Source organism: Ascidia mentula, chromosome 8 (genome assembly GCF_947561715.1).
Source record: "Ascidia mentula chromosome 8, kaAscMent1.1, whole genome shotgun sequence".
NCBI classification, from domain to species: Eukaryota; Metazoa; Chordata; class Ascidiacea; order Phlebobranchia; family Ascidiidae; genus Ascidia; species Ascidia mentula.
In genome coordinates this window covers 10,835,042-10,851,890 of record NC_138573.1, presented here as the reverse complement: position 1 = coordinate 10,851,890, position 16,849 = coordinate 10,835,042, and the positions used below count along the sequence as shown (strand labels likewise).

General features: G+C 35.3%; 1 protein-coding gene across 4 annotated transcripts; it reads left to right on the top strand.

The window, feature by feature from the left end:
* The first annotated feature begins 2,090 nt into the window (after positions 1 to 2,090).
* LOC145910204 (attractin-like protein 1) lies at positions 2,091 to 15,676 on the top strand. Of its 4 annotated transcripts, XR_014403194.1 has the most exons (11): positions 2,091 to 2,369; positions 5,727 to 5,799; positions 8,349 to 8,482; positions 9,665 to 9,820; positions 10,496 to 10,548; positions 10,646 to 11,550; positions 12,491 to 12,681; positions 12,774 to 14,098; positions 14,151 to 14,360; positions 14,594 to 14,698; positions 15,112 to 15,231. XR_014403194.1 is itself a non-coding variant. In XM_082997244.1 (10 exons), exons 1-10 carry the CDS (start codon positions 2,105 to 2,107, stop codon positions 15,382 to 15,384), a joined length of 3,585 nt encoding a protein of 1,194 aa, XP_082853370.1. In that variant the 5' UTR covers positions 2,091 to 2,104; the 3' UTR covers positions 15,385 to 15,676. The 4 variants fall into 4 exon arrangements, 3 of the variants coding, with proteins under 3 accessions (XP_082853370.1, XP_082853371.1, XP_082853373.1); XM_082997244.1 differs by lacking the exon at positions 14,594 to 14,698 and having other exon boundaries at positions 15,112 to 15,676; XM_082997245.1 differs by lacking the exon at positions 14,594 to 14,698 and having other exon boundaries at positions 10,496 to 10,596; positions 10,742 to 11,550; positions 15,112 to 15,676.
* The last annotated feature ends 1,173 nt before the right edge of the window (positions 15,677 to 16,849 follow it).

Genomic DNA, 16,849 nt, shown 5'->3' with positions numbered 1-16,849 from the left:
TCGTGTTTGGAGATTGGTTCTGTTACCTGCGGTTCCAAGTTTGGATAACAGCGCTTTACATTTAGAGGCAACATATGCTTAGCTATCATACCCACTCCGCTCATCTAAAATTTAGGATATGGTAACGCTTTTATTTCTTTCCCATGATGAGGCCCACATAAATTTAAATAAAGCTCGATTGATTTCAGAAGCATTTTTGGGGGGTCGCCCAAAGGTAGCCTACAATACTATATGTTCGCTTTTTCAGGGAAAGGAGAAAGTTCAATGCAATTATTTCCAGATCCTTCTATTACCACCATAAGTCCGAAGCCCAATGAAGTCCAGTCTGTTGAAAGGGTTCAAATAGCGATTCGGGCATACGAAAAAGGCAGAGAACTTTTTCATGTTCACTTTGCAATCAGTCATTTCACCAAAGTCCTATAAAATTTAAAAATATTTTTGAGAAATCAGTGTCCAAACCTTTTGTAAAAACAATGGTATCGTTTGCAAACGGGGAGAGTGGGTCACCTTGTCTGACGCCACGTTCTATGTCAAACGATTCTAAAATATATGGTGTCGAAAATTTACATATATGTGGAAACATGGTAATGGTCCTGTCAATCATGTCGAACAGCAACCGGATATTCGACCCTATATATCGGTGCGGTTGGAAGTCGTGTCGCTCCATCGATACAACACCATGTATTCTTGCGTTGACGAATTTTGAGGAGATCTTGTAGTCCACGTTTACCAAAGGTATCGGTCGATAATTTTGGGGATATAGAAAATCTTTCCCACTTTTAGGAAACAGGGTGATCAGTCCTTCAGATTGTGACGCAGATAGTTTAGCAGATTAAACTTCCGTTCTCTTCATATTGGTCAATATTGGCACCAATTACCACAACGCTGAGCAGAATTGTTTGCATTAGGGAGGTTTTTCGCATGCCGACTTTGCGCCATTATGCTGATTCGCGAAAAGCGGGTCGTGTTCAATGGGCGATTTGGACGTCATCCGCCATCTTAGTTTCAAATTTGTTAATTGCATGCTGTAGAACATTAAATTTCCGTTCTCTTGATATTGCTCAGTATTGGCACCTATTACCACAACGCTGAGCAGAAATGTTTGAATTAGGGAAGTTTTTCGCATGCCTACATTATAATAAATGGCGAAAAGCGGGTCGTGTCTAATGGGCGATTTGGACGTCATCCGCCATCTTAGTTTCAAATTTGCTAATTGCATGTTGCAAAGCATTAAATTTTCGTTCTCTTGATATTGGTCAATATTGGCACCTATTACCACAACGCCGAGCAGAATTGTTTGAATAAGGGAAGTTTTTCGCATGCCGACATTATAATAAATGGCGAAAAGCGGGTCATGTTTAATGAATGATTTGGACGTCATCCGCCATCTTAATTTCAAATTTGTTAATTGCATGTTGTAGAACATTAAATTTCTGTTCTCTTGATATTGGTCAGTATTGGCACCTGTTACCACAACGCTGAGCAGAATTATTTGTATTAGGGAAGTTTTTCGCATGCCGACATTACGCCATTATGCTGATTCGCGAAAAATGGTTTGTGTTCAATGGGCGAGATGGGAAGGTCATCCGCCATCTTAATTACAAATTTGTTAATTGCATGTTGTAGAGCATTGAATTTCCGTTCTTTTCGTATTGGTCAATATTGGCACCTATTACCACAACGCTAAGCAGAATTGTTTGAATTAGGGAAGTTTTTTTGCATGCCGCTTATGCTAAATCGCAAAACCAGACGATTTTTTAATTCGCGATGTTTTTGATTGATACAGCTGCGAAAAATTTTGTTTGATGTGATTCTTGGTTTGAATTTCTTGCTGATCCCTGTAATTTGATTCTTATCCAAAAGAAACCAATTTTTAAGTAAACGCCTGTTGTGCCTTGTAGAATATGGCAAATTTGCGAAATGATTAAGAAGTGAAATATTTTGCAAAATAATGCTTACTGGTATGTTATATACCAACAATAAACTCTTTTGTACAAGTTAAACCTTCTTGTGCAATGCTGCTCATTGATGCGGAACGCATTTTGCGAAACAATAATTTTGGATTCTGCCAGAATGACAGTAGTTCTTAGTATTCTATGGTGGGATGATCCGGCTGGTTGAGGTCAGCTATAGTGTAAGCATAATGCGTTTAGTGCAATTCTTTCTTTGGTGTGTGGCCCTGTGCAGTTGTGGCGAAAAATCATTCTCGCAGTGCATGAAAAACCCGTCAAATATAACATCCAACAAGCACCAGCAAATGACTTGTTACATGGGGACCTGCAACAATTCAACTTGTGATTGTTTTTATGGTTGGATAGGACAGTTGTGTGATCAATGCCATGGCAGGGTGATGGTAAACCTGTCTTCAGGTGCAATTACATTCAGTGTTCATCATAGGCGTCGATTTTTTAACGTTTTGTAAAATATTGAGGGTGACTTTTCTAGGTTTTAGAAGTACGCAAAAAACATTTTGTCATTCGTATCTCCCTAAACATAGGCAAAAGACGCGAATTCCGTTTCGTATCACTTTATTTTTACATCGAATCATGTTTTTGTAGCACTAAGTTTTAAACACTTTAATTACGGACCACCTTTACTGAATACGGCGCATTTTTGTTTCACTCAGTGTATTGCAGATTTAGTAATTATGAAGTGATATACAAAACAACTGCTGCGTTGGGTAACAATCAACAAGACACTTGCGTTTATCCTGATTGTGTCGGTGATAATACAGGTTGTTTAAAACCAGCTTAACGCATAGTATAATGTATGTGGTTTTTTTAACAATAATTTTTAATTTAAACGAAATCCAGGGGTGACAATGCATGTATTGTTGGTTTGTGGGGATGACATGTCACCCCAGTCACCACTAAATCGACGCCTATGGTGTTCATGGTACTTTTGTGTCTACATAAAAAAGTATAAGTGCAATGATGAAAGGAAAAATATGTAGGACTACAGCAATAGAATCTAAACCAAAATCATAGTTAACCATATTTAGTAAATATAGCTTTACCATAGTTTGAGATAGCATCATGTGATTTTTAACAATTATTAGGCCCAAACTTACCAACTAGTTAAGTGCTTCTTAAAATGACAGTTTACAAACACGTACAATGAGCAATCAGTCATTTTGGAGAAATGGTGTGCACAGTTGTAGGCGCCTAGTTTTTATGTTTACATTGAATTCTTTTGGGTTAATGGATGGCTTTGATGATGAACATAATAGATTGGTGTATAGAAAAAATGGGAAAGTTACAGGATGTTTGGCATATGTCATACTGCAAAGCTACTTTTAAACCTGCTGCAGTGACAAAAAAGGAATTGTCAGAACATGTAATAGAATTCTTCTCTAAATCTGTGTTTGTAATTATTATCAGCAATCTGTGCAGGAGATAAACAAAGATATAATTTATATGCAATGAATGGTTTAGTCTGTGCACCATTTCCACCTTGTGATATCTTTTGGTCAATGTCTATCCGTTGGGTACCCGGAAATTGTTTTTTTTTAATATTGCAGAAAACATATCACATTTTGTGCCACCTACAAATCTTGAACAATCTGCAAAGTGTACCAAATACTATAATATGAATGAAAAATAGAGAGCAGAACTAAAATAAAATATTGATATATAAGGCTTGATGTTATTTTGATGTAAAGTTTTAATGTAAAGAAATCAGGTTATTACTATGATAAATGGCATTTATTTCTGCTGTTTTTTTTTGGTGAAATCCTTTTTGTTCAAGAAAGTTTTGGGTTTTCAAATAAAATTTGTACAAAATAATTATAGTTGTGTTTTCTTACTAAAACTGACTGTAAACAACTTGTTTTTGAGATTCCAGTTATAACATAATTTGCAGAAAGTTGTTGTGAGCCTCGTGCAGTTTAATTTGCGTAATTGAAAATTGAATGATTTTTTTAACTTTTAGTTAAAGATTTGTATTACTATCATAGGCGCGAGTTTTTAGATTCACCGGAGTAACAATCCCATTATAACTAATGTTGGCTGTAGTATGGGGGTCAATATTTCGGGGAAAATTTTCTATATTTTTTTTTTAAATTAAGGTAAATGGATATCGAGCTGTAGATAATATGAACGTCTGTGCCAATAGAAAAAAGGATAAATAGGCCTCTTAACGTTGTGACAAAACAAATAAAAATGGCACTTGTTTCTTAACAATGCAACGTGTTTGGTAACAACAACAAATTTAGAGGCATTTTGTAGTGTTATTATACAGACTAACAAAAAATCTAACAAACTTGACAGACAGATTTCATGTTATGCAGTTCACATTTCCACTTCACAGTTTTTTTACAGCTTTAATTTTCACTGTTAACCATCAACTTGTGCGGATGTAAGACTTTCTCCCCATTGTCACAGCACAAAATTGAGAACATTTTTACAACTGAATCTAGCAGTTATTATGAATGAGTACTTGAAACAAATAATTTAATCTGTCTGTAGGCAAAAAATCGTTGATTGTCATTGTCTGTCAAAAACACATATAAAGCTATTATATTTGTTCCTCTTTGCGCCTCACCCTTGTAGTAGTTTTTTTTTGTTTTGTCAACAATGCTATACTATCTTTAGATGTTTCTTGAAAATCTATATTGAAATCTCAAATTGTGATGGTCTTTTACCACTTTTGTGAAATAAAATTGTTCAGCTTGATTTTATGCTTGGTACATAATATTTATATAATACCATTTAAACGCTAACATAAAGGGAACATGGGCGTATCCAGGGGGGGGGTCCGAGGGGTCCGGACCCCCCTCTTTTGTGAAATATTTTGGTCTTTTTTGATAACTAAACAAACGCCACTGTATTTTTTTGTCAAAATCCGCGTGAAAACCAGAAATTTTCTTTGACGTTGACCTAAAAACCGCATCGTGTTGCATTCGCCATTGTTTCCAAACAGGGAGCATTGTTACCGAACACTTGGCATTGTTACCAAACATGTTGCATTGTTACGAAACAAATGTCATTTTTCGTCAGTTCACGGACGAAACGTCGTTTTTCAGTGGCCATGTTGTAATGACAAGCGGTTTGTTTGCGTGAAAGTCAATTAGTTTAGTTGTTAAACTTTCCATAGCGTTCCACAATTGCGCAAGCCAGAAAGCCACCGTTTATGTGACGATTGGCGCGAACACCGGCGCTCGTATTTTGCGATTCTCGCCCACAATAGTTTACACTTAGTTTATACCTGAAAATCGGGGAATTCCCTACAAAAATTGGACCCCCCCTTTAAAAATTCCTGGATACGCCCCTGAAAGGGAAGTCCATTAATTTTTAAAATATGTATGTGTGTGAGCAAAAAACTAGTATATGTCTCTTTCTAAAATTAATGTGCTTGCTGAATGGCATTACACTTTATTGGTGCAAATAGTAGGGATGGGCAATACAGAATAACCAATCAAAAAACTTCCACACACTTCCAATCCAACATTTTTTGTGTCATAAGTGTCCAACAGAGTGAAGGGCAACCAAATGAAATAAAAAAATGTAGAATTCCTCAGAAACAAGAAAGACATATTATTCTATATTGCCCATCCTTTGAAATCATAATTGCACAAACCATAGAATGGAATAAACTGTTCATAGTTGTTAAATGTTTGAAAATATAATGTGTTATCACTACGTTTTCAAACTATATTACTATTTTTTGGAACAATGTTCAAAGGTCTGTACTGCATGTAATCATTTAACATTTCTTTTCTTTTTCAGGTTTTGTATCTGACGGGCCATTTAATTACAAGAATTCAAACTCATGTTCATGGCTTATTCAGCCAAAGATCAGGTAAAGAAATACCTTCAAGCATAGGCGTCGATTTTTTAAGTTTCCAGGTTAGGCCAAGTAAAATCATTACTCGACCCATATGTTCTGAGACGTCTTTGTATTGGACTGGTCCTGCGAGTGCCGAGTCAATTTTCGGGCTTAGTGCTTTTTAGTGATGAACCGAGTCATCTAAATTCGGTTCGGCTAAAAGTCGTTTTACGTTATCGTCAAAGACCTATTCGTGTTTTGGTTTTAAGGTTCTCTTGGCCGTCGTTGGTAGTTTCCAATTGTATTAACGATCTTGAAAATTATTGCCGATTCGGCAAATAAATTCCGGAATCCGAATTTTCTATACATCAGTTTACTGATAAACCGTTCCAATCCGTGACGATTAGAAGAATGCACCCCACAAATTTAAACAGTGGAACAAAAAGCGAGCATTTAACTATCTCACCTAATAAGTGGTTTATTGTCTGAGAGTGTGTACTTTAAAGTTATGTAGTATTAATTGCACCATTAAAATTTTTTGAGATGTTGTTGAAGGTACAGTGCAGTTTGTTCACTGCTCTTCTAAAACTATTTGTTTTATCATTTTCTTGACCATATTTATGAAAAATATGTTTCCTAGATTAAAATCTTTTATGTAAGACAAATACATTTTGTAAAAAGCATCGTCAGTGCCTTATTCAAATAGAATCTGGTGGAAAATCAAAGGGTGGAAATCGTAATGATCATTGGGCTAGAATAGGGAGTGATTCCTGGAATCACCTAATAGAAATATCATTTCTTTGATTTGAAATATGTTACTTTGTTAATGCAGACTTTTGTATATTGTCAGAACTATCCAAATCTGGATCCACATTCTTGCATTAAAAATGTGGAATGCGGTACAAGCTGTCACACAGATATATGCTAAAATACTTGATAAGGTAGAAACATTGCAACTGATGGTGTTGTGTAGTATCAAGCAACAATTGATTATGCAGATAAGTTTTTACCCCACAATTAATTCCACAATCCGAGAGCTTGCCTTATCAGGCACCAACATGGGTTGTCTGTTTGTGCTGTGTAATAGATTACTGTTGTGTTTTCTGCTTTTGCATTTAACATGAGTACTTACTTCGAGTAAATAGAAGATTTATTTGTATGGCCCTGAATTTACCCTGCAAACCGATCATAAGCCACTCACATACTTGTCATCAGCCAAGTTTACCAATGGCAGTGTTATGCGCTTTGCGTTGCTTTTGCAAAGTTGTCGTATAAGGTATGAAAGCTTAAAGGGCGATAATAATGTTGTGGCCGATTTAATGAGTCGACTTGATAGAGTGGATTTTGTTCTTGTGTATTTGATTCTGTTCATGTTTTGATAAATTTAAGATTTATCCTAGTAGGGGGATATTGACAAAATTATTGTTGTGTTTACTGCTTACGCTTAATGTGAGTGCTTCAAGCATAATGGTTCTTATTGCACACAATGTGGTGGACATCACACAAGGCAGTGACCTGTGGTGTGGTGGCAAATTGCGCCCGTGGTATTATTTTTGGTGAAGTAAGCAAAAAACATCTCATTGCTACCTGTTGTCCAAAAACTCATTACTTTGGAAAAGTGAACTGTAACTGCTGACATATTTCCTATATACCTGGGTGCAGGATAAATACCTTTGTTGCACATTTATGTTGATGTCTTTATTGTTGGTTTGAATTAGTGATGTACCGAAGCTTCGGTTTGCTAAATTTATTCAGCGATTTTGACGAAGATTTGGTTTGGCCGAATGATTTGTGTGGATTCGGCCAAAACCGAAATTTTATGCTCTAGAAAAATGTTCTGGAATGCCAACAATAGTGTGTGGACCTGATATATAATTTTTAATATTATGAAAGATAATAGTATTCATTGAAGTATTATCATTTTTCCCACGCCCGCTACAAGATAGGTGAAACACTTGGAAACTTCCAACGACGGCCAAGACAACATTAAAACCTAAAGAACTTTGATAATAATTGAACAACTATCCTGTTGTAGCACGACTGTATGTCTTGCAGTAAAACTCTTCTATCAAAAGCATATAGCCTTTATATAGCACAAATGATTCGCTTGATTTGGCTGATCTCAGTTGACATAACTGCCGAATGTTCTGTTACGGTTAGACGAATCGGTACATCACTAGTTTGAATAGAGTTGGTTGGTTTTTCAATGACAAATTCCGCCATTAAAAGCATCAAAATGTAAGTCCTGTAATAGTTAATAAATCTACTTTTGTCAATGTGGAATGAAATTTTTCAGGTTATACTTTGGTAAATTTCTGCAAACAATGCAGTTTAATAAAAACATGAGTTTATAATCCCAGATTTAATCCTTACTAGAATTGATTTCTGTGCTGTTGTGTATGTCAGTATTTGTAAAAAATGTCCTACCAGAGCTTCTGTAAATTCAAGATATGTCCAATACACTTATTTGCAGATTAATGTATTAAAAACTGACAAGGGCTGTTCTGTATTTTATCGCTTATCGTATTTGCTTTACCAGTATGTGTGTTCCAGCTGCACTTCATAACTGCATGTATTTCAAGACACTCTTCTCTAAAATTGACTCTTTTGGAGTTTGGATCTGAATGTGGTTGGGACCATCTGTATGTCTATGATGGTGATTCAGCATTTAGTCCATTGTTGGCAGCATACAATGGATTAATCATTACTTCTAATGGTAAGAAATTTCTTTGGCTTGTTCTGTGTGACAAACACAGAAACATCATCTTCTGCAACTATACAAATGTTCTTTTTGCATTTGCATGATTGGTTTCCTGTCATGCAATAGTAATAAATGAGTGAACTCAATGAAATTTGGTCCCAAAAGCTTGTAAAAATGTCCTTGATGCACTCTTTTCGATGGAGTCATTCAAGAATTTCCCAAGAGCTACAAAACAATAAATACAAAATATATACAAACAAAAAGATATTCTACCCAAACAATATAACAAATGATCTGCAGGCAGGTTTTTTTTACCTTAAATGAGTACATTTCTTCTTGACAAAAATAAACTTTTTTGATATTAACAATACTACTTCCTTTGGACAAAATATTAACTTGGTCAACCACAGAAAATAACAAAATCTAATTTAAATGTGAGTGCCAAGTTTCAAAAGTGCTTCATGCTAGAAAAATGTTTTGTATTTTGAATATTTATAAGAACACAGAAAACATTTCTGATAATTATAAAACACAAAGTTTCTGAAAATAAAGAGGCTGGCTCATACTGTTGAAAACATTGACATGTTTTATTAACTGAAAATAGGTTTTGACTACCAAGTATCTTAATGAATTACTAATCTTACATTCTTCCGGCGAAAAACAACAAATATACACCTTTTGTTAAAAAGATTGTATTTTTGTGATGTTTTCCGTGTAGGAACGACTAGGCTTCTTCAGAGAACAAAAAACAAACGCAGTAGCGAACCCAAAAGCAAGGAAATTAAGCAATTAAAAAGTACAAAGGGGCGCAACAGTTAAAACACAATGGGACATAAATCAATACGAGTGCATCAATCATGGGTCAATCGGCCAAACATGGGAAACAAGAGTCAAGAATGGTTACGGACAGAACATGAGTGAAAGAACTTTTCCATCATTGCGATTTAACACATAGGTAGCTAATTAATTTTATAATTTTCCACGACCAACTGGTTCCATCATCACCTATTAAACCTCGTTGACAGCTGGCTGCACTTGTGCATTTATTTTCAACCTGTGGATAATGGTTTCAAAATTGATTGCAACTTTTGTTTGCATTTATTTTTCTTTTTTTGAGCACACTTGTCTTGTTTGTGATACAAGTGTTGCCAAGAAGTGTTTTATTGCAAGGAAAACAAATGTTGCTATGTTTTTCAGGTTTGGGAAAAGTTTATCATCCAGAAATAATAGCCAAGTCTGGAACAGCTTTTTTACAGTTCTTCAGTGATGTTGCTTATACTTTGTCTGGTTTCAACATCTCTTATTCAGTTGATGAGTGTTTGTTCAATTGCTCCAATCATGGTTATTGCGCAGGTTAGAAAATGGACATGAATTTATTTTGGATCCGATTACACAGTTTTTATGAACATGGTTTGGAAACTGTCAAGTATTTTATTTGTGGAAAACAGTTTGGTAACTAGCAACTTTGAAAATTTTGGCACAAAATAAGTTTTACTGCTTACTTTAGTTGGGCACCAATGCACCCACGAACATAAAAATAATGTCAGTATTATACAGGAGTCCAGGTAAGACATAAAATTATTGGTTAGTTACAAAAGTGCATCACCAGTTTATGATAGTTGGAAACTCCTATTATCAAATTTTATTCGCAATGCCTCAAACCTCAAAAAACTGCTGTCACTTAAATTATATTTTGTAATGCTTGACAAGCATCCCCAAGTAAGTTTACTGGTCATGTCAGTGTGCAGAGTATAACCATTTGCGATTTTGGATACCCATGAAACTGTCCATGGCAATGAAAGATTTGATATGTGGAGGATTTTAAATGTTGTCAAAATTCCAAAACAAATTAACTTTTACTGTCCATGGCAATGAAAGATTTGACATGTAGAAGATTTTAAATATTTTCGACATTCCAAAACAAATTTGCTTTTAATCAACTACTTTATACTTTAATTAGCTACATATACAGGCTATAATGTTTACTGGACTGTGGGTTTATTTTTACAAACTTGTTTTAAAAATCAGATGGATTGTGTTCATGTTATGAGAGTTGGACTGGAGAAGCATGCAATTATGAAGTGAGTTCGTCAAGTTGCATTGCACCATCTTGTAACAATGTCAAAATGGTATGTGGTCAAATATTTTTACATCCATCTTACATTTAATGTGTTCAAGGGCATTTATGACGAGTCAACTTTTGGAAAATTAATATGTTTATTTCTTGACAAAACAATCAAGCAACCAACGATAGTTTCTCTAATGCATGTGCAGGTTTGGTCTGCTTTGTCGGTTCCATCTAAAATTAACCCAAGAGCTTCATATGCTGTTGCAAGTTATGTTGATGCCATGTGGATATATAGCGGAATGTCACTGGGTAATGGATCACCCAATGATTTGGTTTTGTACAATGCTAGTACTGAAAGTTGGGTTGTGATGAATAGTGCTCAAAAATATCCTGATGCTAGATATGGCCATACAATGGTGTTTGCTGAAGGGAAATTGCTAGTTTTTGGTGGAAAGTTATGCGAAAATCAAACAACTGTTCAGGATTTATGGGAGTTTGACACCAAACAACATACCTGGAAGCTTGTATTTTACAATACAAGTTTTCTACCTTCATATTACTATTCAAGTTTGTTATTGTCTGGACATTCTGCACATTTTATTCAATCCAATGTAATGGTTGTCCTGTTTGGATATCACCCTATTTTGGAATATAGCCCATTTGTGTTCCATTACAGTCTTGAGAAGGAAACTTGGACAAGACCTAATTTATTTGGTGCAGAAGTACCTGGCCGGTATGGCCATTCTTCTGTTTATGATCCCCATGGTGGTCAAATCTTTATTCACGGTGGATATCAAGCAACAGGCCTTTCTGCTGAAACATTTGTTTATACACCAGATATCAATTTAGTTGTAAAACTAAGTTGCAGTGGTATTCCTAGATATTTACATTCAGCAGTGTTACTGGGCAAATCTATGTATGTTTTTGGGGGAAATACACACAATGACACAAGCAAAAGTACAGGAGCTTTGTGCTTTTCTTCACAGTTTATGTCATTGGATGTGTCATACAACAGGTAATTTTGTATGACTGATAATGCCATAATTTCTGATATCAACTTTAAGTGTGGGTTGTGTATATATTTGTACAAATAGGTGAAATTATGTGTTTCTGTCCAGTTATTTATGTGTAAGTATGTTCGACTGTGTATTTAAACATGATCATCTGACTTACTGAGATTACATACTTAAAACAACAAAATAGCCATGTTTTCTATTTTTTTTATTATATTTATCAGACTTATTTTATTTGGACAAATACATTGTTATGCATTTCTGTTGAAAAAATGTTAATTAAATCCAATTGAAAATACCTAATTGAACAATCCCAAAATCCCAAGGCTTTGGCATAATCCCAATATGCACTTACAAAAATATCGTGGTAATCCTTTTTTATTGAAAATTTTATAGAAATGATCAGGGTTCTGGTTTTCAACTGTCACTGGCCTTTTTTGTGGGGGTCCCAAGTTGTGGTTCTATTTGCACAAGAAAAAGTTGTAGTAATAAAGTTTTAAACGTTAAAAAAATAATAACTATTAAAATCATGCCATTGCATGAAACATCACTGCATATTAAAATATGTTTTGGGAAAGATAAGTTTATGATGTTTGTGTAAATCCAAAGTGACTTTATGCTGTTTGGTTACATGCAAGGGGATTCATTTGGTTTCGGTATTACGTAATTGATTTTTGTTATTGAAGAGTGTAGAGCTTTGCACTTCTCTCTATACATTGACCTGCAATTGTTGAAAATTTTCTGTTTATCGTAATTAAAAAAACAGCATTCTTGATTAGATTGAATTGCCATTGTGGATCATGTTCAAAGGGATTGAAAACCACTGCTTTAGGTTATCCTGTTACTTTAACACAGTTAGATGTTATAGGTGTTTAACTGTGATGTTTATTGATTAAAACTTACTTAATGTTTACCGGAATACAAAAGTTCATTTGTTTTTAGGTGGAGGCATATGAAAATACCCAATTTGCATTTTATTGAAAGATTTGGCCACAAAGCAGTTGTTTTGACTGTCAATAAAACTATGGAGAAAATGTATATTTTCAGTGGTTACAATGGAAAGATGATTTCTGACTTGCTGATATATGATCCCAACCCATGCCAGCAAATGTACACGAAAAATGCATGCAATGGTAATTTTATTGTAGATTTGTATTATAGTTGTACAAGCGTGAAGAATATAGCATTTGAATTCATTGTTAATAGAGTTGTTACATTTTTATAGGTTCGGTTGCTGGTGGCATGCAATGTGTTTGGAGCAATGAAAGTTGTGTTCCGCTAATGTCAACCAGCAATGCTTTTGTCCTGGATAAGCAGTCAAGAGATAATCTTGAAAAGGACTGCATAGCTTTATCAAACAATGGATGCAAAGCTTGTTTGTCAAGTGTTCATGGATGTGTGTTTTGTGAAGAAACTCAAACCTGTCATTCATATACTAGTTCACCACCCTGTTCAAAATCATGCAATGTGCCATACAACATATATTGTCCATTTTTTAAAAATTGCTTTCAATGTGAAATGGCAAGTTCTATGTGTACATGGAAAAAAAACACCTGTATACAGGGTCAAAGGACAAGATCAGTTTGCAACATAAACTCTACATGTTTTAACCAGATGTCATGTTCTAAATGCTCCAAAATATCAAGTTGTATGTGGTGCCTTAATATGCAGAAGTGTATACCTACAAATTCCTATGTTATTCAGTTTTCTTATGGACAATGTTTTCAATGGACTAACATTGAAAGTGTTTGCAAAGTGTACAACTGCTCATCACTAAGTTCTTGTAAAAAGTGTCAAAGTAATAGTAAGTGTGGTTGGTGCGACGATGGTTCTGAAACAGGAAGTGGATATTGCGTGGATGGGGGTGGAAAAGGACCATTGAACTTGAATCAATCTGCTAACTTGAGCAATATGATTATATGCCCAGTTAACAGATGGCATTTTGCAACCTGTCCCAAATGTCAGTGCAATGGCCACAGCAAATGTTCTACGGATGGTCGGTGTGTTCATTGTGCAAACAACACAAGTGGAATTTCATGTCAGAATTGTGTGGAAGGTTATTTTGGAGATGCCAGAAATCGTGGTCTTTGCTACAAATGTGCATGTAACCAAAAAGCTTTAGCATGTGATATTTCCTCTGGAAAATGTTTTTGCTTTACAAAAGGTGTAATTGGACCTTCATGTGAACATTGTGATTATGGTTATGTTGGGAATGCAACAGGAAATGGAACATGCTTTTACAATTTAACTGAAAATTACCAGTTTAAATTTACTTTAAAACCCCTGGAAGATCAACACATATCTGGCATAAATTTTAAAAACTCCCCTTCAGCACAAGATGATATACAGCTGGCCTTTGAATCTCAGAAACCAGTTACAATTTCAATTTTTGTGTCAATTGATAGTAGACATCGCACTGTAATATTAGCAGAAGAAAAAGTTTCAAGTTTGCATGAAACTATTGATGCAAACAACTTGCATATTGGAACTAATTTCAAATCAACCATATTCATATATGTAACTAATATAACAACCCCATGTTGGATCAAGGTGGGTATGGTAGTCTTGTTGTTGTGTTTGTAATGATAAACACATTTTTTAGGTTTCATTGCTGCAAAAAAGTAACCGTCTATTGCATATTTTACTGATCCTGTTCTCATCTTTTTTGGTGGTATTGTTTATTGCTGCATTGGTATGGAAACTTAAACTTATGTATGATGCTTATCAACTAAGAGAAACAAGAGCTGTGGAACTTAAACAAATGGCAGCACGGCCATTTGCAGGAGTAAACTTTGTTTGCAATGAGTTGTTGGCAAGTATTTGTTTATATTTGTGTTTCTGTAGTAATTTAATTTTGTGGAGATACCATTACAAGTAGGTGATATGTAAGAATTTTAAATGTTATTTGTCTATTAAAAAAAAATATTGTAAAATCTTGGCACACTATTTCCAATGTCATTTGCAAGCTGCTTGTGTCCTCATATTTTCGCTTTGATGTAATTTATAGACTTCTAAAGTGATTGTTTTTCTCACTGCATTTTTTAGCAGTTGATCAAGTTCTTCAGCAAATGATATACCCCCTTTTCTAATAAGACTGTACACTTGCCATAAGAATGAATTTCATCAGCACTTCGGTTGGAAACCACTTTGGTACCTACCTTGCTGTGTTTTAAAAAATTAAATTAATGTCACATCTTTTGTCCAGCCAAACTTTGTTATGTGTTTTTATCTGAGAATAAAAAGACTGGCCCATACTGTTGTTAACATTGTCATGTTTCAAACGAAACACATTTCGGCAAGCCATCATCAGTTTGAATGACGAGGTTTAAACCTTATCTGTGACGTCAGTCAGGTCAGCTCCATATAATGATGGAGCTACACCAACCGCGTCTTTCAAACTGATAATGGCATTAAGTTCTTGCCGAAACGTTTTTCGTATGAAACAGGATGATGTTTCATACAACAGTATGGGCCAGTCTTTTTATTCTCAGAATTATGAGCAAATCTGCTAATAGTGTTTTTCTCGGTTGTTAATCAATACAAATAACTTATTTTCTTTACAGTTGGATAATGTTACTGTCCAAATTACAAACAATAGAGGAGCTGCTTTGTGCAGAGAATACTGCTCACACCCATCTTTGTCCCTTGTGACAGTTCTAATGTGCATGCCATCAGAAAAAAAAGACTGTGGGGACCTTGGAAATTGTTTTGGCATGGAAATAAGGCTTGTTTCGCGACTTGATGCAAATACATTTGTTTTTGGATCAACATTGGCATTTGATTTTTGTGCAAACACTACATATTCCAGTGCAACATCGGATAACAGTGTTTTATGATGTTATAATGTCCTTAATCATTGTTTCGCCACTGATTTACACAACACAAACTGTAATAGCATCTGCCACATGCCTAAAGGTATGAAGATGTTTGTAACGGTTATTTCTATTTTTTGATTTACCACAACATAGCCTTTTCTGATCGTAGAAATGCCTTTTTGTTGAAATAACTTGATTTTGCTGAAAACTGTGAGCAAACTTTAACTTAGTAGTATCTAAATATACCAACAAATTGCATTTCTATATCATTGTTGTCGGCACACTTGCTACCTAGAATTTGCTTAAATATAAGATTTTCTTGTATATGTGCGACGTTTTATTGCATACTGTTTTTTTTTAAACATAAGCGAAGTAGACAAAATTAGAAGCACATAGACAAAAAAGGAAAAGCTATTTGTGGGGGGGGGGGGGCAAAACAGTTGCAAGACATCTAATTCTTAATGAAATGTGTAGAGGAGGGTTGGTGGCTTCACTTAATCGCAAATGGAGGCTACTTTCTGTGATTCATTTTTTCACAAAACAAACCTACACTTTTTTGGCCAAAACAATGGCCAACAGAGGGTCAAAATGCCCCCAGGGGAGCAGTTAAAGTAGTTATCTCGATTATAAATTTGGCCAGAATCCCTAGTCAAGGGTCGGGACTAACAGAAAATCACAAATTGAACATACTTTCTGTGATTCATTTTTCCACAAAATCTACCTCAATATTTGGGCAGTTTTTCAGCTACATGTTCAACAGCACCCTCTACCAATTTACTGCCTGACTAATAACCCTGAAAACCATGGTAAAACTGCCCCAAACACGCTGAAAATTGCCCTGGCAACAGCCTGTTCATCTGCGCTCATTCAACCAAAACACTGGCGCCCATGCATGACCCATTGCACTGTTACACATAATTACTCTGTTACGCAGGACAGAGTTCGAGAAGGGCATTTCCCAACCAAGAAAGTCTTTTCCATAGAAATACAGAGATGCGGCCTTCAGGAAGAGTTTCTTTTTTGCTTGAAACGACTACAAAAGCAGCAGACGTTCTGGAGAGAGTTTCAACTTTTTTTGTGTCTGAGAATTTGGAATGTAAAAATCTTGCTGGCTGCTGTACTGATGGTGAGCCAGCAATGTTGGGGTGCTATTCAGGCTTTCAAGCTGCTATAAAGAAGCAAAGGTCTTCACTGCATGCTGCATAGGCAAGCCCTAGTTTCCAAAACATTACCGGGATCACTTTGAAAGGTTCTAGATCAGATGATTCAAATAGTTAATTTCATCAAAGCAAGAGCTTTGAATTCCCGGCTTTTTAAGACATTCTGTGCAGATATGGACCAAGTGTAGCGTCTCGCTTCACAAGTGCTTCTAAGATTCTTTGAACTTAGAAGGGAATTAAAGAAATTTTGTAAACTTAGAAACAAGATGGAGTATTACTCTTGGCTGGACGATGAAGAATGGATATACTCTCTGGCTTATTTATGT